The sequence below is a fragment of the Solea solea genome, chromosome 13 (genome assembly GCF_958295425.1).
Source record: "Solea solea chromosome 13, fSolSol10.1, whole genome shotgun sequence".
NCBI lineage: Eukaryota > Metazoa > Chordata > Actinopteri > Pleuronectiformes > Soleidae > Solea > Solea solea.
Genome location: NC_081146.1, coordinates 22138586 through 22165292, shown reverse-complemented (window position 1 = coordinate 22165292; position 26707 = coordinate 22138586). Strand labels below are relative to the sequence as shown.

Below are 26707 nucleotides of genomic sequence, written 5' to 3'. Positions count from 1 at the left end.
ATGCTAATAGTTATTTATTCTCCAAACTTGGCTAAACCTTACAACAGCATTGTTTTATCTTTTATTTTTCAAACCAATCATTTCACTTATTTGACAATTCTAGCAACATAATCTCTTTGAATCAGTTCATATTTTTTGTCAGATTAAAGACTCTGAATTATATATGAAATTGGATTTTCTTTGCGAAGATAAGCAAATAATAACAATAATAATAAAAATCTAATTTTTGAATTCAAATGGTGGGTTGCCAGTTGGTGACCACTGCTGTAGATGCTCTGTGTGAGTGTATGTGAATAAGTGAATGGCAACAATGTCATGTGAAGTGCAGCATCAGCACATGAATTAAAACATATAAAATAAAATAATTTGTTTATCTTCACAGAAAGTGCAATTTCATATAGAATGCAGAGCCTTTTATCAGAAAAAATATATGAACCGATTCAAAGAGACATGTGATTGTTTGAAATATAAAAATAAAACACTGTCGTTGTAATATTCTCTTGCTTAGAAAAAAAACTCCCTGGGTCAAACTTACTTGCTGACCCCTGACCCACAGTACATCAAACCCCAGACCTTTCTGTTAAATGATCCATCCAATAATGAATATAAATACTGTTTAGACATAATCAGTAACACGGATGACTCAGTTTGTTAAAGTCTGTCTCAAACTTAAAGACTTTTATGTCTCAACTTGGAATGAAAATGCTTGGATACAAACATCTGATGAATAAAACACTCTAAAAATGTGTAAATTGGATTAAGATAAAGGATATATTTATAGCACCATATGTTTTTAAAAATTGCTAGGTCTCCAATCATTTTTTTAAAAGTGAACTCAAGCCTCAATCTACAGATGCTATGATGTCACAGCGCCACACTGAGGTTGCTTATTGCCCTGCAGTGTTTTCAATTAAGTTTTTTTTTTTCTGATCTCATACAGTAAATTGCAAGTAGATTTGACAGAAATAAAAATTAAAAACTGGAACTTTTTTGGGTCACTTTTTTATATATATATGTACATCCGGCACCCAAAAAAACTCTGCACTTTCTGATTTGCAGCACCACCGTATTTCCAATATTTATTTGGTTATGAATTGTATACAACAAATCATAAGAGTGTGTGTTAATATTTAACTGACAAAACATTATACATAAGCTTGATCACAATTTAAGGGAACAGTAATAAAACACCACAAATGACAAATTCAGTAAAACGAAGGAGATTTACTTGGTTAATCCACTGGGGACGCCCGAGAGCAGATTTGCGTAACAACGTAATAAACAAGGTCACTTTGTCGAAAACCTTTTTTTTTACTGTCGTTTTCACGCTTCATGGTACGTGTATTTTGCATTTCTTGTCTTTTTCGTTGCCTGTGACAATTCTTGCACCGATGTTTTTTGCATTTTCAGCGTATAATTCGTCGTGGTTTGTGTGTGTTCTGTCGAATGGCGACGAGACATGGCGACAGTAGTGGCGATTGTGTCGTATTTTGTAGCTGCAGGTGGCGAAATTTTCTTTTCGTTGACTCTGACACTTGAGAAACCAAGATTGTGCCAGGTTCGGCTAAGTTTTGACTCTGCAACACCACCGCGGGTGAAAGTGAGCACATTATCGCGGCGTGTTGTATCTGCATGTTGTGACGCAGTTACATTTTAGTTGCGTGTCAGCAGGGATTAGAGCCGCTGTACTTTGGTGCCAGGTTCTCATTGGTTTTGTAAATCACAGTCGGGGACTGTTTGTCTAAAATCGCCACTTTTTGAAGGAAAGTCAGAATAGAAAAGTCAGACTGGGATTATTTTAAATGTAATACTTTGAATAAATCCTATGTGAGCGAGCGGGTGGGGGCAGTGGGGTGGGGTGAGTCACTGCAGTTGGGCTCATTGTCCAACAGGTGGTGCCATAGTTTGAGTCTGGCCTTTTGTTTGGCAGCGGATATAATTCACCAAAATGTCACTTAGTATGACCTGTGTACAAAATTTCCAAAATATTTCAATTTAGGATGAGGTAATAATTTATTAGTTTCACGACGGGGGTGATTTAGCACCTATTGTTGAAAAGTAAAGAGTAAAATAAAAAGTAACTTTACACTTTAAATACCAGCGTTTCAATATAGAAAAGTATTCAAAGGAATGCCAAATAATAAAACTCCAAATACTGTATGTCTGTATGGGAAAAATAAAATAAAGTACACAATAATCTGCATTGTACCAACTTTGAAAATCGACGAGTTGAAGTTGGGGAAAAACAAAGGGTACCTGAACGCACCACTCCGGCAGTTGTAGACGGACACAACGGGATTAAAAACATTGAATTATAGTTCGCTGGTCGTGATCGGTTAATCGAGGTCTAGTGAGTCTTTAGCAAACTTGGACGTAAACATTAGTTTTGCTGTAATTTGTAACGTTAAAGCAACACATGTTTACTTTACATTTCTATTGGTTACGAGAGTATCACGTGACCCGGAAAAGTCGAGGAGCCAACGTTGTTTCTTCAAATGAATCTAAAGTATAGCGATCGCGACCTTTTTCGACAGCGTGTTCGATGAATGTGTGTTGTGTTGTTGACGATGAAGCGATTGTCCGTAGACGCGTACTTTGAACGCGCGTGTGACCTCTGAGTGAAAAGGACTGTGCCGAGAATGACTATGTTGCCTCTGCGAGAGTATAGTTATCGCTTCTCGGCCTTTTGGCTAAGATCAAGTGTAGTATCTGTTCTTATCAGTTTAATATCTGATACGTCCCCTACCCGGGGACCATATATTAAATTGATTTTTGGAATTGGGAGATGGAATAGGGGCTTGCTCCGTCCACTCCACGCATCGACCTGGTATTGCAGTATCTCCAGGAACGGTGCACCCCCCTTATGATGTCTAAAGAAACTAACCTACTACCTCCTTGACTATATTTCATTATGTTATGTCTGTAGTTATGGTATATTCTAACATTGCTTTACCGATTAATGATCCTTACTTTAGAATACCTAACGTGTGTTGATCTCTGCAAACTACCGTCAATGTTTATATGATTCTTATCCTCTTTGTCTAGTTTAATTCATACATTACGCACTCAGATGTCGTGTATATGATTTGTGCACATGAATACACATGAAACACATTTTTTGTAGTTTAAAATGTATTGCATTAAAAAGTTATAGAAGAAACTGTGTTGTTGAACTCCCAGAACAGTAGGTGGCAGTAGTCACTATTACCCATCGTTAGTGGACACATAAACGGGAAACGAAGGGGGAATGTACGTTGTCAAGTTTTTGTACTTTTCTCACAAATTCACATGTTTTTTGTTCTTTTTGTCAGAATTTCTGTCACAATTTGATTTAACTTTGTGTTTTATATTTTAAATACAGTTTGATTATCATTCGCTTTTAAGCCTTAAATAACAGCAAATAGGTGACTTTAGGTCGGACTTTCGTACGTATTTGCCACAGTGCATCATGGGACATTTTATCTTAACAAAATATATAATGTTCATAATATATTTAGTTTTTTTTACAAATAGTTTGATCAGTATTTAATTTCTGCATAGCCGCTGCTTCTAAGGTTGTGGTTTTTATTATTTATTGTTTTCATCACCGTCACTGATCATGGTGTCTGTGTGATACAGTAACGTGTGTGAAACGCTAGCAACTCATACTTACCTGGCAGGGGAGATACCATGATCAAGAAGGTGGTTCACCCAGGGCGAGGCTTGGTCATTGCACTCCGACTTTGCTGACTTCTGCGAATTCTCCAAATGCGAGAATCTCGACTGCATAATTTGTGGTAGTGGGGGACTGCGTTCGCGCTCTCCCCTCATCAACATGTATAAAGCAATACCAATATTGAAGTGTCTGCACTTCAGAACTTATACTGGAGTGTTATATGTCATGAATATGCTCTTTCCTCTAGGACAGGCTTCACAATTCTCTCTTTGCTGTCAGCAGGAGCAACAACCAGAATATCAAAAATGTCAATGTTTGAATTCATATTCCATATTAGAATATTTAACTCACTGTTCAAGTTATTTGTGTGATTTGAATCAGCATTTTATGTATGCCAAACATGGTGTGTGATTAAAAAAGCTCTGTATAAGGAAACGCTACTTAATTCTTGTCATTCATTAATATGTTTTGGTGCTGTTTGGTTATCAATCACATTGTGTTTTGTTTGATTAAAAACATGTTTGTGTGAGATTAGATGTGCATAATAGCCTACATTGCACATGGTATAGCCCGTAAACGTGGACAGCAGTGATTTATGATCAATAAGTTAATTCTTTATTTTAATCATTGTAACTAGCTATGCAGACAGCGTGTAAGCTCGCAAACCACTGAGCACTGCTCAGTGAGCAGTGTTTCCTTCTGTGCAGCTTGGGAAGCTGTGTGTGTGCACCATTCAACCTTGTTTTCGGTACGTGGGATACTTTCTCTGGTAGAGAAAGGGTGTAATTTCTACTTTAGTGGTTTAAGTTTGGATTGATCTGGCTCTTTAAGTTGATTGTGTTTTTCCTCTGTCCTGTAGGCCCTACAGCTACTTTTGGAGCAGCTCGTCTTAAGTTTTTGTCGTTTATTTATTGTAAATAAAACTTTTTACATACGGTTACATTCGGTGTACTTCAGCCTTTCTTCTTTTAACAAGACCCCGAGGTTTCCGTTTTTACCTTGTTCCTCCCCGCATCCCCTGGACTGTACGGGAATGTAACAGTTACATATAGCTAACTGCATTTCCCCTCTACCCTGTAATGCTTTGTGTGTAAAGTTTAATATCTGATACGTCCCCTACCCGGGGACCATATATTAAATTGATTTTTGGAATAGGGAGATGGAATAGGGGCTTGCTCCGTCCACTCCACGCATCGACCTGGTATTGCAGTATCTCCAGGAACGGTGCACCCCCCTAATGATGTCTAAAGAAATTAATATTCCAGCACACTGAGTACGTTTTATTCTGTTGTGTCTGTTGTTATGGTATATTCTAACATTGCTGTATTAATGATCCTTACTTTAGAATACCTAACGTGTGTTGATCTCTGCAAACTACCGTCAATGTTTATATGATTCTTTTCCTCTTTGTCTAGTTTAATTCATACATTACGCACCCAGATGTCGTGTATATGATTTGTGCACATGAATACACATGAAACACTTTTTTGTAGTTTAAAATGTATTGCATTAAAAAGTTATAGAAGAAACTGTGTTGTTGAACTCCCAGAACAGTAGGTGGCAGTAGTCACTATTACCCATCGTTAGTGGACACATAAACGGGAAACGAAGGGGGAATGTACGTTGTCAAGTTTTTGTACTTTTCTCACAAATTCACATGTTTTTTGTTCTTTTTGTCAGAATTTCTGTCACAATTTGATTTAACTTTGTGTTTTATATTTTAAATACAGTTTGATTATCATTCGCTTTTAAGCCTTAAATAACAGCAAATAGGTGACTTTAGGTCGGACTTTCGTACGTATTTGCCACAGTGCATCATGGGACATTTTATCTTAACAAAATATATAATGTTCATAATATATTTAGTTTTTTTTACAAATAGTTTGATCAGTATTTAATTTCTGCATAGCCGCTGCTTCTAAGGTTGTGGTTTTTTATTATTTATTGTTTTCATCACCGTCACTGATCATGGTGTGTGTGTGATACAGTAACGTGTGTGAAACGCTAGCAACTCATACTTACCTGGCAGGCGAGATACCATGATCAAGAAGGTGGTTCACCCAGGGCGAGGCTTGGTCATTGCACTCCGACTTTGCTGACTTCTGCGAATTCTCCAAATGCGAGAATCTCGACTGCATAATTTGTGATAGTGGGGGACTGCGTTCGCGCTCTCCCCTCATCAACATGTATAAAGCAATACCAATATTGAAGTGTCTGCACTTCAGAACTTATACTGGAGTGTTATATGTCATGAATATGCTCTTTCCTCTAGGACAGGCTTCACAATTCTCTCTTTGCTGTCAGCAGGAGCAACAACCAGAATATCAAAAATGTCAATGTTTGAATTCATATTCCATATTAGAATATTTAACTCACTGTTCAAGTTATTTGTGTGATTTGAATCAGCATTTTATGTATGCCAAACATGGTGTGTGATTAAAAAAGCTCTGTATAAGGAAACGCTACTTAATTCTTGTCATTCATTAATATGTTTTGGTGCTGTTTGGTTATCAATCACATTGTGTTTTGTTTGATTAAAAACATGTTTGTGTGAGATTAGATGTGCATAATAGCCTACATTGCACATGGTATAGCCCGTAAACGTGGACAGCAGTGATTTATGATCAATAAGTTAATTCTTTATTTTAATCATTGTAACTGTTACGTGCCAGGGTGCTGAGTGAGACATCCCTTTTCCCTGTGTGTGCTTATTGGCTCCGCCCAGTCTGCTTTTTTCCACAGGTGCCTCCAGTTCAGCCATCAGACAGAGTGCATAAAAGCTGGGGAAAAGCTGGGACACGCTCTCTCTCCTTCCTGGAGCTATGCAGACAGCGTGTAAGCTCGCAAACCACTGAGCACTGCTCAGTGAGCAGTGTTTCCTTCTGTGCAGCTTGGGAAGCTGTGTGTGTGCACCATTCAACCTTGTTTTCGGTACGTGGGATACTTTCTCTGGTAGAGAAAGGGTGTAATTTCTACTTTAGTGGTTTAAGTTTGGATTGATCTGGCTCTTTAAGTTGATTGTGTTTTTCCTCTGTCCTGTAGGCCCTACAGCTACTTTTGGAGCAGCTCGTCTTAAGTTTTTGTCGTTTATTTATTGTAAATAAAACTTTTTACATACGGTTACATTCGGTGTACTTCAGCCTTTCTTCTTTTAACAAGACCCCGAGGTTTCCGTTTTTACCTTGTTCCTCCCCGCATCCCCTGGACTGTACGGGAATGTAACAGTTACATATAGCTAACTGCATTTCCCCTCTACCCTGTAATGCTTTGTGTGTAAAGTTTAATATCTGATACGTCCCCTACCCGGGGACCATATATTAAATTGATTTTTGGAATAGGGAGATGGAATAGGGGCTTGCTCCGTCCACTCCACGCATCGACCTGGTATTGCAGTATCTCCAGGAACGGTGCACCCCCCTAATGATGTCTAAAGAAATTAATATTCCAGCACACTGAGTACGTTTTATTCTGTTGTGTCTGTTGTTATGGTATATTCTAACATTGCTGTATTAATGATCCTTACTTTAGAATACCTAACGTGTGTTGATCTCTGCAAACTACCGTCAATGTTTATATGATTCTTTTCCTCTTTGTCTAGTTTAATTCATACATTACGCACCCAGATGTCGTGTATATGATTTGTGCACATGAATACACATGAAACACTTTTTTGTAGTTTAAAATGTATTGCTCTCACCATTGAAGGAGACATCGAAAAAAGTTATAGAAGAAACGGTGTTGTTGAACTCCCAGAACAGTAGGTGGCAGTAGTCACTATTACCCATCGTTAGTGGACACATAAACGGGAAACGAAGGGGGAATGTACGTTGTCAAGTTTTTGTACTTTTCTCACAAATTCAGATGTTTTTTTGTTCTTTTGGTCAGAATTTCTGTCACAATTTGATTTAACTTTGTGTTTTATATTTTAAATACAGTTTGATTATCATTCGCTTTTAAGCGTTAAATAACAGAAAATAGGCGACTTTAGGTCGGACCTCCGTACGTATTTGCCACAGTGCATCATGGGACATTTTATTTTAACAAAATATATAATGTTCATAATATATTTAGTTTTTTTTACAAATAGTTTGATCAGTATTTAATTTCTGCATAGCCGCTGCTTCTTAAGGTTGTGTTTTTTTATTATTTATTGTTTTCATCACCGTCAGTGATCATGGTGTGTGTGTGATACAGTAACGTGTGTGAAACGCTAGCAACTCATACTTACCTGGCAGGGGAGATACCATGATCAAGAAGGTGGTTCACCCAGGGCGAGGCTTAGTCATTGCACTCCGACTTTGCTGACTTCTGCGAATTCTCCAAATGCGAGAATCTCGACTGCATAATTTGTGGTAGTGGGGGACTGCGTTCGCGCTCTCCCCTCATCAACATGTGTAAAGCAATACTTATAATTATAGTATTGGTGAAATGAAGTCTCATGAGGCATCGAGCCAATTGGCTCGGGAAAGGGTACGATTCTCGAAGCTTCATGTGCACACGAAACCGCCTACTGGCCAAGTGTATAATCACAGGCAGCTGTATCCGAACCACATAATGTGTGATTAATTGAATTTTTGTGTCTGTTAGAAATGACTATGAATTACAAAAACTGTATGACCAAATAATTTCTGTACATATGTGTTTAACACATTGTTTGAATGTATTCTGTGTGTGTAAATCTTCCCAAAATGGTAATATCATAATATGGCAGGTTGTGCAATGTTTTTCTCAAAATGTCATGGGCGTAATCAGGCAGAGGACAGTGAAAGTGCTTGTGGAACTAGGAAAAGGGGAAAGATTATGCTTGTGTAACTTGGACAATGATGAGCCTCGCTGGCTCCATCCTATATCACCTATCCTACTCTCCTCACTCTCCTAAATCTCTCTCTCTCCCTATACTCTCCAAACTATATAAACGCTATCCAAACTACTGTAGTATCCAAACTATCCAAACTCTCAAAAACCTACATTTTGAATGGAGCCTGAGGGGTCTATATAGCTGTAAAACCAGGCACAAAATCTGAACCACTTCACGAAGCAATCACGTGGTACAGCCGGGCAGCGAGGCTTCGGGCGTCATCATTTTTGGCTCCTCCCCTAAATGAAGCAAGCCTCGATACGCGCATCGCGGAAACGCCCCCTCCCCTACTCGGCACACGCTTGGAAGCCTCGAAACGGAACGTCACATCACTACTTACAATGAAGTGTCTCCATTGTAGACCTCTAGTGAAGTGTTATGTGTCGTGAACATGCTCTTCCCTTTAGGGCAGGCTTCACAATGCCCTCTTTGCTGTCAGCAGGAGGAACAGCCAGAACATCAAAAATGTCAATGTTTGAATTCATATTCCATATTAGAATATTTAACTTACTGTTCAAGTTATTTGTGTGATTTGAATCAGCATTGAATCAGCATTTTATGTATGCCAAAAATGGTGTCTGATTAAAAAAGCTCTGTATAAGGAAACGCTACTTAATTCTTGTCATTCTTTAATATGTTATAGTTTTGGTGCTGTTTGGTTATCAATGACATTGTGTTTTGTTTGATTAAAAACATGTTTGTGTGAGATTAGATGTGCATAATAGCCTACATCGCATATGGTATAGCCCGTAAATGTGGACAGCAGTGATTTGTAATCAATAAGTAAATTCTTTTTTTTAATCACTGTAACTGTTACGTGCCAGGGTGCTGAGTGAGACATCTCTTTTCCCTGTGTGTGCTTTTTGGCTCCGCCCAGTCTGCTTTTTTCCACAGGTGCCTCCAGTTCAGCCATCAGACAGAGTGCATAAAAGCTGGGGAAAAGCTGGGACACTCTCTCCCACCTTCCTGGAGCTATGCAGACAGCGTGTAAGCTTGCAAACCACTGAACAGTGTTTCCTTCTGTGCAGCTCGGGAAGCTGTGTTTCTTGTGTGCTGTTTTGTTTCTTTTTTCTGCTTTTTATTGATGTTTTTTTTTTATTTGTCTCTGTATTGATTTTTTTGTTGTCTGTGCAGCATCTCTAATCTGCCTTATGTGTGTAAAAAAAAATAATAAACTAAAATAAAACCATTGAAAATAAGCTTGTCACTGGTCATTTATTTTTAGTCAGTCACACTTACACTGTGTCCCAGATGAATTATCTACTTCACAGCTGAACAAATGTGTAATGATTTATCAATGAAAACGGACCAAAGTGAAAATAATATCAGGAATTAGTATAGTAGGCATTCCAAAATAGTTGACCTGTGTACAAAATATTTTAATTTAAGAAGAGATAATCATTTATGAGTTTCACCATGGGGTGATTTAGCTTACTATACATTCATATTGGTTAAGAGAGTATCACGTGACCCGGCAAAGTCCGGGACCCAACGTTGTTTCTTCAAATGAATCTAAAATGTAGCGATCTCGACATTTTTCGACAGCGTGTTCGATGAATGTGTGTTGTGTTGTTGACGATGAAGCGATTGTCCATAGACGCGTACTTTGAACGCGCGTGTGACCTCTGAGTGAAAAGGACTGTGCCGAGAATGACTATGTTGCCTCTGCAAGAGTATAGTTATCGCTTCTCGGCCTTTTGGCTAAGATCAAGTGTAGTATCTGTTCTTATCAGTTTAATATCTGATACGTCCCCTACCCGGGGACCATATATTAAATTGATTTTTGGAATTGGGAGATGGAATAGGGGCTTGCTCCGTCCACTCCGCGCATCGACCTGGTATTGCAGTATCTCCAGGAACGGTGCACCCCCTAATGATGTCTAAGGAAATTAATATTCTGTCACACTGAGTACGTTTTATTCTGTTATGTCTGTTGTTATGGTATACTCTAACATTGCTGTACCGATTAGTGATCCTTACTTTAGAATACCTAACGTGTGTTGATCTCTGCATACTACCGTCGATGTTTATATGATTCTTTTCCTCTTTGTCTAGTTCAATTCATACATTACGCACTCAGATGTCGTGTATATGATTTGTGCACATGAATACACATGCAACACTTTTTTGTAGTTTAAAATGTATTGCTCCCACCATTGAAGTAGACATCGAAAAAAGTTATAGAAGAAACGGTGTTGTTGAACTCCCAGAACAGTAGGTGGCAGTAGTCACTATTACCCATCGTTAGTGGACACATAAACGGGAAACGAAGGGGGAATGTACGTTGTCAAGTTTTTGTACTTTTCTCACAAATTCACATGTTTTTTGTTCTTTTTGTCAGAATTTCTGTCACAATTTGATTTAACGTTGTGTTTTATATTTCAAATACAGTTTGATTATCATTCGCTTTTAAGCGTTAAATAACAGCAAATAGGCGACTTTAGGTCGGACTTCCGTACGTATTTGCCACAGTGCATCATGGCACATTTTATTTTAACAAAATATATATAATGTTCATAATATATTTAGTTTTTTACAAATAATTTGATCAGTATTTAATTTCTTCATAGTCGCTGCTTCTTAAGGTTGTGGTTTTTTATTATTTATTGTTTTCATCACCGTCAGTGATCATGGTGTGTGTGTAATACAGTAACGTGTGTGAAACGCTAGCAACTCATACTTACCTGGCAGGGGAGATACCATGATCAAGAAGGTGGTTCACCCAGGGCGAGGCTTAGTCATTGCACTCCGACTTTGCTGACTTCTGCGAATTCTCCAAATGCGAGAATCTCGACTGCATAATTTGTGGTAGTGGGGGACTGCGTTCGCGCTCTCCCCTCATCTATATGTCAAACAATATTCTTAGGTATTATATGATTATAATCAGCATCAGCCGTAGACGCTATAAATTTAGTAAATATCATTATTCACCTCTCATATGTGTTAGAAGTAGTTCCTAGGAGGAACACCTACAACAACATCACTATTGAGTCAGTATTGTCAGTAATTTAATTCATATTCGTTGTTGGACCATTTCACTTATATCATGAGGTATGAGCCTTTCATAAACATGAACATAAAATGATGTTATAGTTTGGGATTAATAGCATGTTGCTTTGTTTATTAAAAGACAGACAGACAGACGACTTTATTAATCCCTTTGGGAGGATTAATAAACAGACCCATAATTTAACAGACACAAACATATTAATGTCAGATTAGAATCATATTTTCTATTTATTGTGACGTTTTTAATACTTCAATCTAGACTGGGCCAAAATGTGCTTAATAACTAATTATTTTTTACATGTCATTCATTCAATTTGGTCCCATTTGGATTAGATTACATTGTGTTTGTTTTTCTGAGATTGGATGTGGGATTATGTACAGTACTTTAGAATTTAATTGTATATATTTTTTATTGTGATGTTCCTGCTATATTAGCACAGTTGTAACTCCTTTATGTGCATAAATAGTCCACACTGCACATGGTATATTCTATAAATGTGGACATTGATTATTGATTGGGGTTATTTTCATGGCTTTTTCTTGATCATGGTTTTTGATATTGTGTGCTTGAATGAGAATAAAACTTAGAAAATTTAATTTGTGTTGTACAAATTGTTCAATAAGCAACTCTCATTTTAATTCCACATGTAATCTGAGTATCTTAATCTTCCTCCGCTTTATCCTCCACATAAGGGTTGCTGGTGCCAATCCTAGCTGACATAGGGCAAAAGGTGAGGGGCTACACCCTGGACAGGTGAATAGGCACTCATTAAGTTCCCTGAGTGAGTAAGAAAGTTAGAGCATTTGTGACCTTTGACCCATGTTGACTGATACATTATTTGTGTACATATTTTATTTTGTTTTAGTTTGCCTTTAATTAAAAACAATTCATGTGAGATTTGTGTCCCCTTGTCCTTTTTGCATGACACAAGAAAGAACCCCAATCTTGTTAAAAAAAAAGGTAACTAAGTAACTTTTACTGTACAGTACATTTAAGCTATTTTTTTTTTTTATTTGAGTTCATTTGCAGACCAGTATTTGTACTTGAGTAGAATATTTCAGTACTCTTTCCACCTCTGAGTAGTGGTATTATTAGTACTATTTCTTTTTTACATTGAACTGAGTAACGCACTTCTGTGACTGGCCGCGTCTCTGAACCAGCTGGGGGCGGTAGAGAGCCGCAGGTTAAGAAGACGAGGAAACAATGAAGAGAGAAGAAGAGGCGGACGTGAACAGCAGCACTGGTGGTGAGGGCACAGCTACACTACACAATAACACAACAACACAACTACACACGCAGTCATTGATGAGTAAGTACAGTAAAGTGTGGCGATGTGACGGCGACAGCAGCTGTTTACAGCCTCAGTCTCACAGCTACACTATTAGCTTCACCGTTAGCCACAGCAGTGGAAGTGGAGCTTCCACTGCTGTGTGAAACTTGGCAGCACAGACGTACACTGACCTCTACAGGAAGGTTACGTGTCAGTGAGCTGTGAACATTTAACTGTGAATGTTGTCGAACAAACTACAGTATATTGTTGCTATAGCTACAAGAGCTACGCGCTGCCATCGCGGACTGAAGCCTGTCGCTAGCTAATGTAACTGCTAACAAACTTGCTTATTTTGTGAATATTACGGTTTTTTTTTTTTCTTTAACTGTACACGGTCACCATGGTAACAGCTGTACAGTCCGGGTCACAGACTCGGGTATAAACACAGGAGGGCTGCAACGATTAATCGAATATTACTCGATTACTAAATTAATCATCAACTATTTTGAAATAAAATAAAATAAACTTTTCAAATTCTTAAATGTGAATATTTTCTAGTTTCTTTGCTCCATGACAAAGGAATAATTAAAATGGAATATTTTTGGTTTGTGGACAAAACACGACATTTGAGAACATCTATATTTTTCCAAATGTTTCTTCATTTGGACCAAACAAGTACTGATTAATGGAGAAAATAATTATAAGAGTCAATCAATTATTAAAGTAATTGTTAAGCCTTAAAACATTTGTGTGCATTATAGTTGAGAGCTGCAAAGATTATTTGACTATTAATTGATTACTAAATGAATCGTCAATTGATTTTATAATTGATTATACCGTTTGAATAAGTTGACGTCGAAGACCCCTCTGACCCACTGTTCAGTGACTCTAGAAAAAGCCTCAAGAGGTTAAATATATGTTTTTTTCCACCAAATAGAACTGAATAGAACTGAAGAAGCCTCTTGGATGAGAAGTGAAACGTCTTCAACTTTACTCAACAAGTCCTCTCTCCACTCACTATGTTACTGCTACAAACTTGGTACAGTATGATGATGAAGATGTCACTTCCTTTTGACGGCAGGTCAACAGCGGCTTTGACAGAGGCCATGAGTTAACGCGTATCTCTTGACAAGCAGTGCCAACAATGTCTGTGAAGCTGCTTCTGCGGTGCACCTTCAGGTAACACCATTCTCACATGCTGAGTGTGACGATGATACAAGTGTGTCCCTGTGCGTGTGTGTGCAAGCAACATCTGCTAATGACACAGTGATGCTGGATGAAGAGTCAAAAGTGTTAGGGTTTATTCATCACTGTTGTATCTGTGGTGCAGTGCTGGACAGACATATCTAAATCTTTTGAACGGTTGCGATGTAATGCTTAAAAATAGATTACATCACTAAGTGCAGTGAATTGAAACTAAAACCAAATAAAGTGAGGAGATGATGATAGAAACAGACAGAATTTTTTTTCAGTGCACCAGTAACTAACTTCAGTTAAAATCGGATCTGTGTTGAACACTTGATGCTTGGCTTCTTTACTCAAAATGGAAATAATCAATTACTAAATTAATCATCAACTGTTAATAGCAATCAATTAATTGGTTTGACTGTTCTTTCTTATTTTTTTAGATCATTAAAACAAGCTCTTTGGGAACAATTTCAACACTTTCTGACATTTTATGGACCAAACAACTAATCAATTATTAGAGGAAATTAATCAACACCTGAATGAGAAAACAATCGTTAGTTAGTGCAGCCTCTATTACACCATATGTAACGTCTGAATGTTTTAACCTCCAGGTCGGAGAAGAAGCGCGCGGTCATGTGTTTAGTCCAGCAGAGACTTCTGTCAGGGGCGGACACCGTCAACGCACTCAGACCGTTTTATTTCGCCGTTCACCCAGACTTCTTCGGCCAACATCCAAGAGAGCGGGTACGTAGCTTTTGTATCCACGAATGGTTTTAGCAAATAAATGTTGTGATGTACTGTATCTGAAACTAATCTAAAGTTAGAATGGTCACTTGGCTCTTATTAGGGTTATTGAAGGTAGTTGATGTGTTTGTGTGTGTGCATGTTTATTAGCAGCAGACCCACACACCTAAACATACCGTGGAGATTATTAGGGCCCTGAAGCCAAATAACACTGGTTATGATGTGATATACACCCTTAAATCATTTTAAGGGTGTAATTGTTTTATGTTATCCACCCCTGATGTCTGTACGGGGCCCTCAGTCAAATAACAAATTTGATGTTTGGGGCCCTGAACAGGTCACCAGTCCATCGACATCTTGTTGACTTCAATACGGACGTTTTTTTGCATATTTCTAAACAATAGTGTAACCATTTCATGTCCACCCTGTTGCTGAAACGGATCTGTGTTCATGTATAACTTATTTGTTGGAGATCGTGTTTTTTTTCTCCATAACTCTGTCAGGTTAAATTGAGTGTAAATGATCTGAATCTTCAGAACTTGTTGCGTTGAGAAGTTTTATGGCATTGAAATTCATACATGTGTGCTTATAAAGTCCAGATTCAGTATGCCAGTTACTAGGTTCAAAATACTTTTACTACCTTATGTATTTACTACATTTGGGTGGGTCAGGGGCCCTTTACCAGTATAATTATTTAATTTTGTGTGTTACAGGAAGTGAATGAGAATTCTTTAAAGAGACTAAATGGCTATCTGGAAAACCTGCAAAAGCCTGGCTTGCGCTCACTTAAGCCAATGGACCTCACCTTTTATGTCAGGGACACAAAGGAGAGCAGTGACATGCAGGCAGACCTCACCTCAGGTAAAGTCACACTTAATATCCCTCATACTTTTTTTTTTTTTTTCTTCAAATCTAAAATCTCTCCACCTGGTTCTCAGGGTTCCGGTCTGTGAAGTTCACCCTGCGCACAAACGATGTCTTGAGCACGGTGATGAACGTGTTAAAGTCGTGCAGCCTGTCTGTGGAGCACATGAAGGGTCTGAAGGCGAGTGCAGAGGCATCTAAAAGTCCACCTGAGGCAGGTGTGCCCTTTTACAGACCTATCAAATGGGATAAGACCTACTACACCTTCACTGGCTTCAGAGACCCCGAGCAGGAGCTGCAGCAGGCCAGGAGAGTGGAGCCGACGCTCAGGTACACAGTTACGACGTTCACATCAACGCAACACAATTTTCACATGGTCTTGCTTTCATGGCTGCAACTGATAATTTTTAGTGTTTTTTAACTATTAAAACAAGTTTCTCAGATTTTTCAGTGTCTTACATGTGAATATTTTCTGGTTTCTTTGCTCCACATAACAAAGAAATCATTTATTTGCCATAAACACTGACCTGGTCAGGACCAGTAGTTCTGGTCAAAACCTGGTCCCAATGAGGTAAAACCTAATTTCTGAGGATCTGGAAGTTTAGGGCTAAGGCTGGTTAAGGTAATACTTTGTTTAGTCAGTCCAAATGAATGGAAGTCAGCTTAGTATCTTTGAGGAATACCTGTGTGTGTGTGTGTGTTTGTTTCAAATGTAACCGACAGTCATGTTTTCCTTTCTTTATCAGCTTGTGGCTGAGAAATAATGAGCCTGAGGCGACGAAGAAGCACAACGCTAGTCTTCCTCTGAGAGAAGAGCTGAATCGACTGAAGAAGGAACTTTGTCACAAGTTTGATCTGGCTGATATCAGGTATTCTAGCGAGTTTTGAAACAACACTGTAGTTGTTGAAGTTAAATTTGGTCAGGGTACTAAAGTATAATACGTATTTCTGACAAAACCAAAATACGAAAATATGGAAACAGTGCCCCCTTTTCGTTTTTGTATTGAACCAAATACGGAAAAATGGATTTTTCTCGAAAAAAACAAAACCAAGTAACAGCCCAAATTTGTTTTTTGCAAACCCCTTTTTCGTTTTTTGTTTCTCATTTATTAATATGACGGCGGACAGACCGGAAGCGGAGGTGGCATGTAACAACCTCAAAATAAAAGTAGTGTGCTAACTTATTATCATGCATAATAATGTAAAAAAAACAAAAAACTTATTATCATACACTATTATAGGCTACCATTCTCTTTCTACAGCCATGTATGGTTCACATTTATTTTAGTCAAGTGAAACTAACAGCTGGAAAACTTGTATATTATATTATATTTGTCCAGCGAGGACATGAACGTTGATTAATTACAGGTGGAGCTGCTCCTGCACAAAGACACACTGATTTAAAAGCCTTTGTGTACTTTCCATGACTTGGTACATTCCACTCCTCCCCTCTGAGTCCATCTATTTGGAATGTTCCACTTCCTTTATCGGAGGCGGAGCTTCTTCTACGCAGAGAAAGAAACGGGAGAAGGACGAGGAGCAGCGGGAAGAAACATGTGGACAAACGTGTGGTAACTGCTGCTTAAAAATGACCCACACATTTCTTAGATTCTCTGTTGACGCTCTGTTCACACCTGCAGTTCACATCCGACCACAGGTGTTCAGATTACACCTGCTAATGCTAACGTGACGTCACTGCTCCACAGCAAACACGCTCAAATATTTCCTACTATAGTATGTCATCAACAACGTTCAAATATAAATTCTCCACATGTCCTCAAAGAACAGTCAATAGACCATTAAAACTGTTCAGAATGACTATCTAGTCTGGCCAGTAGCAGGTTAGCTGCTGCTAATGTGACGTCACTGCTCCATAGCAAACGTGTGTTTTCAACGCATCTGTTTTCAACAAACTGGCTTGGTGTCAAATATATAATTATATAGTATGACGTCAACAACAGCCTTCATACTGTCAAAAAGTTTATTATTATTTAGTAAACTATCCAAATATAAACTGTCAGAAATCTCACTATACCATTAAAACCATAGACATATATACGTAGACGCCTCTTTGAGCAGGTTGGTCCGTTGCTGCGTTACGTCAGCGCGTCCGCCATATTGGATGTGGCAGATCTGCCCGTAAACTAATAAAAGGAAATGGACTGAACTTCATAAAGCGCCTTTCTACAAAGTGCTTTAATTTAATGCCTCTTATTCACCCATTCACACACACACACACACTAATATATGTGGGAATCTAATAGGCACCAAAAACAACTATGTAACTTTTAAAGTGATGATTATAAATGTTTACTCCTTATGTTTAGGATATAAGTAAGCACCTGAGTGTTTACAGCTACTAATGTGTGTAACACTGTTACTGTGATGATAAATATTGAAATATTTATATTTAACATTTAATCTGTGTCTATAATAACCAGATCCTGAAATGTTTTCTGAATAAAGAGCACTAACGTTTACATTTAACTGATTTTGATTAATCGTTTTTATATTCACATTGGAATTAAATACATACACGTCTTATTAAATGTCATTCATTCAAATACCAAATTCATGTAAAAAAAACAACAACCATATAGAATTACTTAAATACTATTTAATGAATTATTTCATGATTTACTGCAACACAGGACCATGAAATAATGCATTAAATAGTGAAGAAATTATATATGTTTTTTTTACATCAAATGAATTTGGCATTTTAATGAATGAATGTATGTCACATTTAATAATGAGACATTTATGTATTAAATTCCAATGTGAATGAATGTGAGACACGTTTGAGTCATTGAGTCAGTGTATTTATTGATTGAATGTTGCCACAATGACTAGTCCATAGTTTTCACTTAACAATGTAAAAATGATGTCAACACATTAATCACACAGAAGTCTAATTTATGTGCTCATCATTTTTAAGCAGCAGTTACTGGACACAACTATAAGGTCAACCCCTATCAATTTTTTTTGGTATGGTATAACCCCCTTCTGTTATCTTTGTAGGAGGCCAGGGGACACACAGCCCAGCCCCAACCACAACTACAATCGCAGTGAGAGTGCTCGTAGTTTGGCCCCCGCACCGGGGCCAGGTCGATTTGAACCAGCCACAGCCGGACTGGCACAACTTGCGGTTGCTAACAAATCCTCCACGCCACGAACCCTTTTGATAATTGGGAGAAGCTCTTGGTGTTTTTCAGTCTCCACTTTGGCTGTGGAACCTTAAACCTTCAAGTATAAAGGAATTGAACCATCAACGTCAGGACTGAAAGGCAGCTCTCTAACCAGCTGAGCTAACTGTCCACGCTCTGCCTCAGATTTTCTTAGACCAATCTACTCTCTGTCTCTGAATTTCTGACCTCAGGAACTCTAGTCTTAAACCATGTGACCTATTTGTCCTTGCATAGAATCTCTTAAACGTTGGACATCTTTCAATAACAGATGACCCAAAAATGCCAAAAAACTTAACACTGATGAAGTATTTAAGAATATCTGTGCAGGACGCAGGGCTACACGGCTGGTGTAGTGGTTAGTGCTCTTGCCTATGCAGCGAGAAGACCAGGGTTCAAACCCCGCTTGGAACACAAATCTTCGTGCATGGAGTTTTAGAGACAAACAACCATTCAACACATTTACTCTCACACCTTTAGAAGTCTTCCAATAGTAGATTACCCATGACTTCACAGACCTCAGCCTGATTTACTAGGTCAGTTGGTCAATTTAGAGTGGCCACAGACATTCTTAAATACATTTTTTGGTGTTTTTGGGTCATTTGTTATTGAAAGACGTCCGTTTAAGAGATTCTACATCAGGACAAATAGCTTACATAGTTTAGTCAAAGACTAGACTTCCTGAGGTCAGGGGTTCCAATTTTGGTTGAAGCAACTTTTTAAGCACAATATTCAACACAAGAGTGAATTGGTCTGAGAATACCTGAGGAGGCATGTGGACAGTTAGCTCAGCTGGTTAGAGAGCTGCCTTTCAGTCCTGATGTTGACGGTTCAATTCCTTTATAGTTTAAGGTTCCACAGCCACAGTGAATACAGAAAACCAGCAAGAGCTTCTTCCAACTATCAAAAGGAATGATTTCATTCTTTAAAAAAACAATAGTTTGTTGTTAGTTTACACCTGATATGGAAATGTGTCAGGATGCACGATATTATCGTTATGGGCTGATATTGGCTTTGAAAAGTTTTATGGGATATGTGCGAGGTCTGCCGATATGACTAATGACTGCACTCTGATATATGCTTATTATTATTATTATAATAACAAAGAAATAATTAAAACTGAATATTTTTTGGTTTGTGGATAAAAATAAAGACATGTGAGAATCATCATATCCAGGTTGAGAAACACTGATCAACTGATCAACACTTAACATTTCCTGGATTCTTTGTCTTTCTGTTACAATCAGAAAACAACATCATTTGTATATGAAGAGAAATTAAACGAAAGGTGTGTGTGTTTACATGTGGAGCAGTGACGTCACATTAGCATTAGCAGGTGTAATCTGAACACCTGTGATCGGATCCCTCAGGTCGGATGTTAACAGCAGGTATGAACAGAACGTCAACAGAACATCTAAGAAATGTGTGGATCATTTAGACAGTAGTGACCACATGTTTGTCTCCGCTGTCCTCGGCCTGCTTCTGCTTCAAATATATCAACACAGAGGGGAACAGTGGAATGTACCAAGTCACGGAAAGTATACCATGGCCTTCACATCAGTGTCGCTTTGTGCAGGAGCAGCTCCACCTGAAATTAATCAACGTTCATGTTCTCATTGAAATGCTGCCACCTGCTGGCCGAACATTTACCCTTCATCAAGCTGCTGAAAGGATCCACTTGTAGTTCTTATCTTAAAAGTATAAACATAGATTCATTTCAAAGGTTGTGTGTAAAATGTCACAGTTGTTTACTGTCATTAGACTGTGACTGTAGAGAATGGAGTGCATTTCACAGTTGGACATAAAAGCAAATTAGTCGAACACTAACTTTTTTTTCTTAATATTATTTCACTTGTGCACATTAGCGTCGTCCAAAATAACTTAACAAAAGTCATAGTATAGTATGTTGTCCAAAATCACTTAAAAAAAAGTCATAATATAGTATGTTCTCCAAAATCATCTAAAAAAAGTCATAGTATAGTATGTTGTCCAAAAAAAGTCATAGTACTGTATAGTATGTCGTCCAAAATCACCAAAAAAAGTCATAGTATGGTATGTCGTCCAAAATCAGTCAAAAAGTCATAGTATAGTATGTCGTCCAAAATCACTTAAAAAAGTCATAGTATAGTATGTCTTCCAAAATCACTTAAAAAAAGTCATAGTATAGTATGTCGTCCAAAATCAGTCAAAAAAAGTCATAGTATAGTATGTTGTCCAAAATCAGTCAAAAAAAGTCATAGTATAGTATGTCGTCCAAAATCACTTAACAAAAGTCATAGTATAGTATGTCTTCCAAAATCACTTAAAAAATGTCATAGTATAGTATGTCGTCCAAAACCACCAAAAAAAGTCATAGTATAGTATGTCGTCCAAAATCACCAAAAACGTCATAGTATTGTATGTCGTCCAAAATCAGTCAAAAAAGTTATAGTATAGTATGTTGTCCAAAATCACCTAAAAAAAGTCATAGTATAGTATGTCGTCCAAAATCAGTCAAAAAAGTCATAGTATAGTATGTCGTCCAAAATCACCAAAAAAGTCATAGTATAGTATGCCGTCCAAAATAACTTAAAAAAAGTCATAGTATTGTATGTCGTCCAAAATCAGTCAAAGTCATAGTATAGTATGTCGTCCAAAATCTGCAAAAAAAGGCATAGTATAGTATGTTGTCCAAAATCAGTCAAAAAAGTCATAGTATGTTGTCCAAAATCACCTAAAAAAAAGTCATAGTATACTATGTCGTCCAAAATCACTTAAAAAAGTCATAGTATAGTATGCCGTCCAAAATCACATAAAAAAAGTCATAGTATAGTATGTCGTCCAAAATCAGTCAAAAAAGTCATAGTATACTTTGTCGTCCAAAATCACCAAAAAAAGTCATAGTATAGTATGTCGTCCAAAATCAGTCAAAAAAGTCACAGTATAGTATGTCGTCCAAAATCATCTAAAAAAAGTCATAGTATAGTATGTCTTCCAAAATCACTTAAAAAAAGTCATAGTATAGTATGTCGTCCAAAATCAGTCAAAAAAAGTCATAGTATAGTATGTTGTCCAAAATCAGTCAAAAAAAGTCATAGTATAGTATGTCGTCCAAAATCACTAAAAAAGTCATAGTATAGTATGTCGTCCAAAATCAGTCAAAAAAGTCATTGTATAGTATGTCGTCCAAAATAACTTAACAAAAGTCATAGTATAGTATGTCGTCCAAAATAACTTAACAAAAGTCATAGTATAGTATGTCTTCCAAAATCACTTAAAAAATGTCATAGTATAGTATGTCGTCCAAAACCACCAAAAAAAGTCATAGTATAGTATGTCGTCCAAAATCACCAAAAACGTCATAGTATTGTATGTCGTCCAAAATCAGTCAAAAAAGTCATAGTATAGTATGTTGTCCAAAATCACCTAAAAAAAGTCATAGTATAGTATGTCGTCCAAAATCAGTCAAAAAAGTCATAGTATAGTATGTCGTCCAAAATCACCAAAAAAGTCATAGTATTGTATGTCGTCCAAAATCAGTCAAAGTCATAGTATAGTATGTCGTCCAAAATCTGCAAAAAAAGGCATAGTATAGTATGTTGTCCAAAATCAGTCAAAAAAGTCATAGTATAGTATGTTGTCCAAAATCACCTAAAAAAAAGTCATAGTATACTATGTCGTCCAGAATCAGTCAAAAAAGTCATAGTATAGTATGTCGTCCAAAATAACTTAACAAAAGTCATAGTATAGTATGTCTTCCAAAATCACTTAAAAAATGTCATAGTATAGTATGTCGTCCAAAACCACCAAAAAAAGTCATAGTATAGTATGTCGTCCAAAATCACCAAAAACGTCATAGTATTGTATGTCGTCCAAAATCAGTCAAAAAAGTCATAGTATAGTATGTTGTCCAAAATCACCTAAAAAAAGTCATAGTATAGTATGTCGTCCAAAATCAGTCAAAAAAGTCATAGTATAGTATGTCGTCCAAAATCACCAAAAAAGTCATAGTATTGTATGTCGTCCAAAATCACCAAAAAAGTCATAGTATAGTATGTCGTCCAAAATCTGCAAAAAAAGGCATAGTATAGTATGTTGTCCAAAATCAGTCAAAAAAGTCATAGTATAGTATGTTGTCCAAAATCACCTAAAAAAAAGTCATAGTATACTATGTCGTCCAGAATCAGTCAAAAAAGTCATAGTATAGTATGTCGTCCAAAATAACTTAAAAAAAGTAATAGTATAGTATGTCGTCCAAAATCTCCAAAAAAAGTCATTATAGTATGTCATCCAAAATCACCCAAAAAAAGTCATAGTATAGTATCTCGTCCAAAATCACCAAAAAAGGTCATAGTATAGTATGTCGTCCAAAATCAGTCAAAAAAAGTCATAGTATAGTATGTTGTCCAAAATCAGTCAAAAAAAGTCATAGTATAGTATGTCGTCCAAAATCACTAAAAAAGTCATAGTATAGTATGTCGTCCAAAATCAGTCAAAAAAGTCATAGTATAGTATGTCGTCCAAAATAACTTAACAAAAGTCATAGTATAGTATGTCTTCCAAAATCACTTAAAAAATGTCATAGTATAGTATGTCGTCCAAAACCACCAAAAAAGTCATAGTATAGTATGTCGTCCAAAATCACCAAAAACGTCATAGTATTGTATGTCGTCCAAAATCAGTCAAAAAAGTCATAGTATAGTATGTTGTCCAAAATCACCTAAAAAAAGTCATAGTATAGTATGTCGTCCAAAATCAGTCAAAAAAGTCATAGTATAGTATGTCGTCCAAAATAACTTAAAAAAAGTCATAGTATTGTATGTCGTCCAAAATCAGTCAAAGTAATAGTATAGTATGTCGTCCAAAATCTCCAAAAAAAGTCATTATAGTATGTCATCCAAAATCACCCAAAAAAAGTCATAGTATAGTATCTCGTCCAAAATCACCAAAAAAGGTCATAGTATAGTATGTCGTCCAAAATCAGTCAAAAAAAGTCATAGTATAGTATGTTGTCCAAAATCAGTCAAAAAAAGTCATAGTATAGTATGTCGTCCAAAATCACTAAAAAAGTCATAGTATAGTATGTCGTCCAAAATCAGTCAAAAAAGTCATAGTATAGTATGTCGTCCAAAAATAACTTAACAAAAGTCATAGTATAGTATGTCTTCCAAAATCACTTAAAAAATGTCATAGTATAGTATGTCGTCCAAAACCACCAAAAAAGTCATAGTATAGTATGTCGTCCAAAATCACCAAAAACGTCATAGTATTGTATGTCGTCCAAAATCAGTCAAAAAAGTCATAGTATAGTATGTTGTCCAAAATCACCTAAAAAAAGTCATAGTATAGTATGTCGTCCAAAATCAGTCAAAAAAGTCATAGTATAGTATGTCGTCCAAAATCACCAAAAAAGTCATAGTATAGTATGCCGTCCAAAATAACTTAAAAAAAGTCATAGTATTGTATGTCGTCCAAAATCAGTCAAAGTCATAGTATAGTATGCCGTCCAAAATAACTTAAAAAAAGTCATAGTATTGTATGTCGTCCAAAATCAGTCAAAGTCATAGTATAGTATGTCGTCCAAAATCTGCAAAAAAAGGCATAGTATAGTATGTTGTCCAAAATCAGTCAAAAAAGTCATAGTATGTTGTCCAAAATCACCTAAAAAAAAGTCATAGTATACTATGTCGTCCAGAATCAGTCAAAAAAGTCATAGTATAGTATGTCGTCCAAAATAACTTAAAAAAAGTAATAGTATAGTATGTCGTCCAAAATCTCCAAAAAAAGTCATTATAGTATGTCATCCAAAATCACCCAAAAAAAGTCATAGTATAGTATCTCGTCCAAAATCACCAAAAAAGGTCATAGTATAGTATGTCGTCCAAAATCACCAAAAAAGTCAAAGTATATTATGTCGTCCAAAATCACTTTAAAAAAGTCATAGTATAGTATGTCGTCCAAAATCTCCAAAAAAAAGTCATAGTATAGAATGTCGTCCAAAATCAGTCAAAAAAGTCATAGTATAGTATGTCGTCCAAAATCACCAAAAACGTCATAGTAAAGTATGTCGTTCAAAATCACCAAAAAAGTCATAGTATAGTATGTCGTCCAAAATCAGTCAAAAAAGTCATAGTATTGTATGTCGTCCGAAATAACTTAACAAAAGTCATAGTATAGTATGTCGTCCAAAATAACTTAACAAAAGTCATAGTATAGTATGTCGTCCAAAATCACCAAAAAAAGTCATAGTATAGTATGTCGTCCAAAATCACCAAAAACGTCATAGTATAGTATGTCGTCCAAAATCAGTCAAAAAAGTCATAGTATAGTATGTCGTCCGAAATAACTTAACAAAAGTCATAGTATAGTATGTCGTCCAAAATAACTTAACAAAAGTCATAGTATAGTATGTCGTCCAAAATCACCAAAAAAAGTCATAGTATAGTATGTCGTCCAAAATCACCAAAAACGTCATAGTATTGTATGTCGTCCAAAATCAGTCAAAAAAGTCATAGTATAGTATGTCGTCCAAAATAACTTAACAAAAGTCATAGTATAGTATGTCGTCCAAAATCACTTAAAAAAGTCATAGTATAGTATGCCGTCCAAAATCACCTGAAAAAAGTCATAGTATACTATGTCGTCCAAAATCACCAAAAAAAGTCATAGTATAGTATGTCGTCCAAAATCAGTCAAAAAAGTCACAGTATTGTATGTCGTCCAAAATTAGTCAAAAAAGTCATAGTATAGTATGTCGTCCAAAATAACTTAACAAAAGTCATAGTATAGTATGTCGTCCAAAATCACTTAAAAAAGTCATAGTATAGTATGCCGTCCAAAATCACCTGAAAAAAGTCATAGTATACTATGTCGTCCAAAATCACCAAAAAAAGTCATAGTATAGTATGTCGTCCAAAATCATCTAAAAAAAGTCATAGTATTGTATGTCGTCCAAAATTAGTCAAAAAAGTCATAGTATAGTATGTCGTCCAAAATCATCTAAAAAAAGTCATAGTATAGTATGTCGTCCAAAATCATCTAAAAAAAGTCATAGTATTGTATGTCGTCCAAAATCAGTCAAAAAAAGTCATAGTATAGTATGTCGTCCAAAATCATCTAAAAAAAGTCATAGTATAGTATGTCGTCCAAAATCATCTAAAAAAAGTCATAGTATTGTATGTCGTCCAAAATCAGTCAAAAAAGTCATAGTATAGTATGTCTTCCAAAATCATCTAAAAAAAGTCATAGTATAATAGTATGTCGTCCAAAATCATCTAAAAAAAGGCATAGTATTGTATGTCGTCCAAAAAAGTCATAGTATAGTATGTCGTCCAAAATCACCAAAAACGTCATAGTAAAGTATGTCGTTCAAAATCACCAAAAAAGTCATAGTATAGTATGTCGTCCAAAATCAGTCAAAAAAGTCATAGTATAGTATGTCGTCCGAAATAACTTAACAAAAGTCATAGTATAGTATGTCGTCCAAAATAACTTAACAAAAGTCATAATATAGTATGTCGTCCAAAATCACCAAAAAAAGTCATGGTATAGTATGTCGTCCAAAATCACCTAAAAAAAGTCATAGTATAGTATGTCGTCCAAAATCAGTCAAAAAAGTCATAGTATAGTATGTTGTCCAAAATCACCTAAAAAAAGTCATAGTATAGTATGTCGTCCAAAATCAGTCAAAAAAGTCATAGTATAGTATGTCGTCCAAAATCACCTAAAAAAAGTCATAGTATAGTATGTCGTCCAAAATAACTTAACAAAAGTCATAGTATAGTATGTCGTCCAAAATAACTTAACAAAAGTCATAGTATAGTATGTCTTCCAAAATCACTTAAAAAAAGTCATAGTATAGTTATGTCGTCCAAAATAACTTAACAAAAGTCATAGTATAGTATGTCGTCCAAAATCAGTCAAAAAAGTCATAGTATTGTATGTCGTCCAAAAT

At 36.4% G+C, this 26707-nt stretch overlaps 1 protein-coding gene, 6 non-coding genes and 2 pseudogenes across 8 annotated transcripts in view; all 9 read left to right on the top strand.

Moving 5' to 3' along the window:
- The first annotated feature begins 2670 nt into the window (after window positions 1-2670).
- LOC131472006 (U2 spliceosomal RNA) lies at window positions 2671-2861 on the top strand. Its single transcript, XR_009242042.1, has one exon. It is a non-coding gene; the product is annotated as a U2 spliceosomal RNA (small nuclear RNA).
- A 783-nt stretch (window positions 2862-3644) lies between these two features.
- On the top strand, window positions 3645-3808 carry LOC131472025 (U1 spliceosomal RNA). Its single transcript, XR_009242058.1, has one exon. It is a non-coding gene; the product is annotated as a U1 spliceosomal RNA (small nuclear RNA).
- Window positions 3809-4720: 912 nt separating this feature from the next.
- LOC131472010 (U2 spliceosomal RNA) lies at window positions 4721-4890 on the top strand (annotated as a pseudogene).
- A 779-nt stretch (window positions 4891-5669) lies between these two features.
- LOC131472026 (U1 spliceosomal RNA) lies at window positions 5670-5833 on the top strand. Its single transcript, XR_009242059.1, has one exon. It is a non-coding gene; the product is annotated as a U1 spliceosomal RNA (small nuclear RNA).
- A 1070-nt stretch (window positions 5834-6903) lies between these two features.
- Window positions 6904-7073, top strand: LOC131472009 (U2 spliceosomal RNA; annotated as a pseudogene).
- An 802-nt stretch (window positions 7074-7875) lies between these two features.
- On the top strand, window positions 7876-8039 carry LOC131472016 (U1 spliceosomal RNA). The gene has a single exon (XR_009242050.1). It is a non-coding gene; the product is annotated as a U1 spliceosomal RNA (small nuclear RNA).
- Window positions 8040-10194: 2155 nt separating this feature from the next.
- LOC131472007 (U2 spliceosomal RNA) lies at window positions 10195-10385 on the top strand. Its single transcript, XR_009242043.1, has one exon. It is a non-coding gene; the product is annotated as a U2 spliceosomal RNA (small nuclear RNA).
- Window positions 10386-11189: 804 nt separating this feature from the next.
- LOC131472005 (U1 spliceosomal RNA) lies at window positions 11190-11353 on the top strand. Its single transcript, XR_009242041.1, has one exon. It is a non-coding gene; the product is annotated as a U1 spliceosomal RNA (small nuclear RNA).
- A 1347-nt stretch (window positions 11354-12700) lies between these two features.
- Window positions 12701-26707, top strand: part of tcaim (T cell activation inhibitor, mitochondrial) — a 25746-nt gene continuing 11739 nt past the window's right edge. Inside the window, exons 1-6 of one of the 2 annotated variants that reach the window (XM_058647982.1) lie at window positions 12701-12769; window positions 13731-13972; window positions 14593-14725; window positions 15439-15586; window positions 15664-15919; window positions 16336-16458. In XM_058647982.1, coding sequence (XP_058503965.1) covers window positions 13938-13972; window positions 14593-14725; window positions 15439-15586; window positions 15664-15919; window positions 16336-16458 — 695 coding nt within the window. In that variant the 5' untranslated portion in view covers window positions 12701-12769; window positions 13731-13937. Of the gene's footprint in view, window positions 12770-12878; window positions 13029-13730; window positions 13973-14592; window positions 14726-15438; window positions 15587-15663; window positions 15920-16335; window positions 16459-26707 lie in introns of those variants that run through there. The other variant, XM_058647981.1, reaches the window with a different exon arrangement.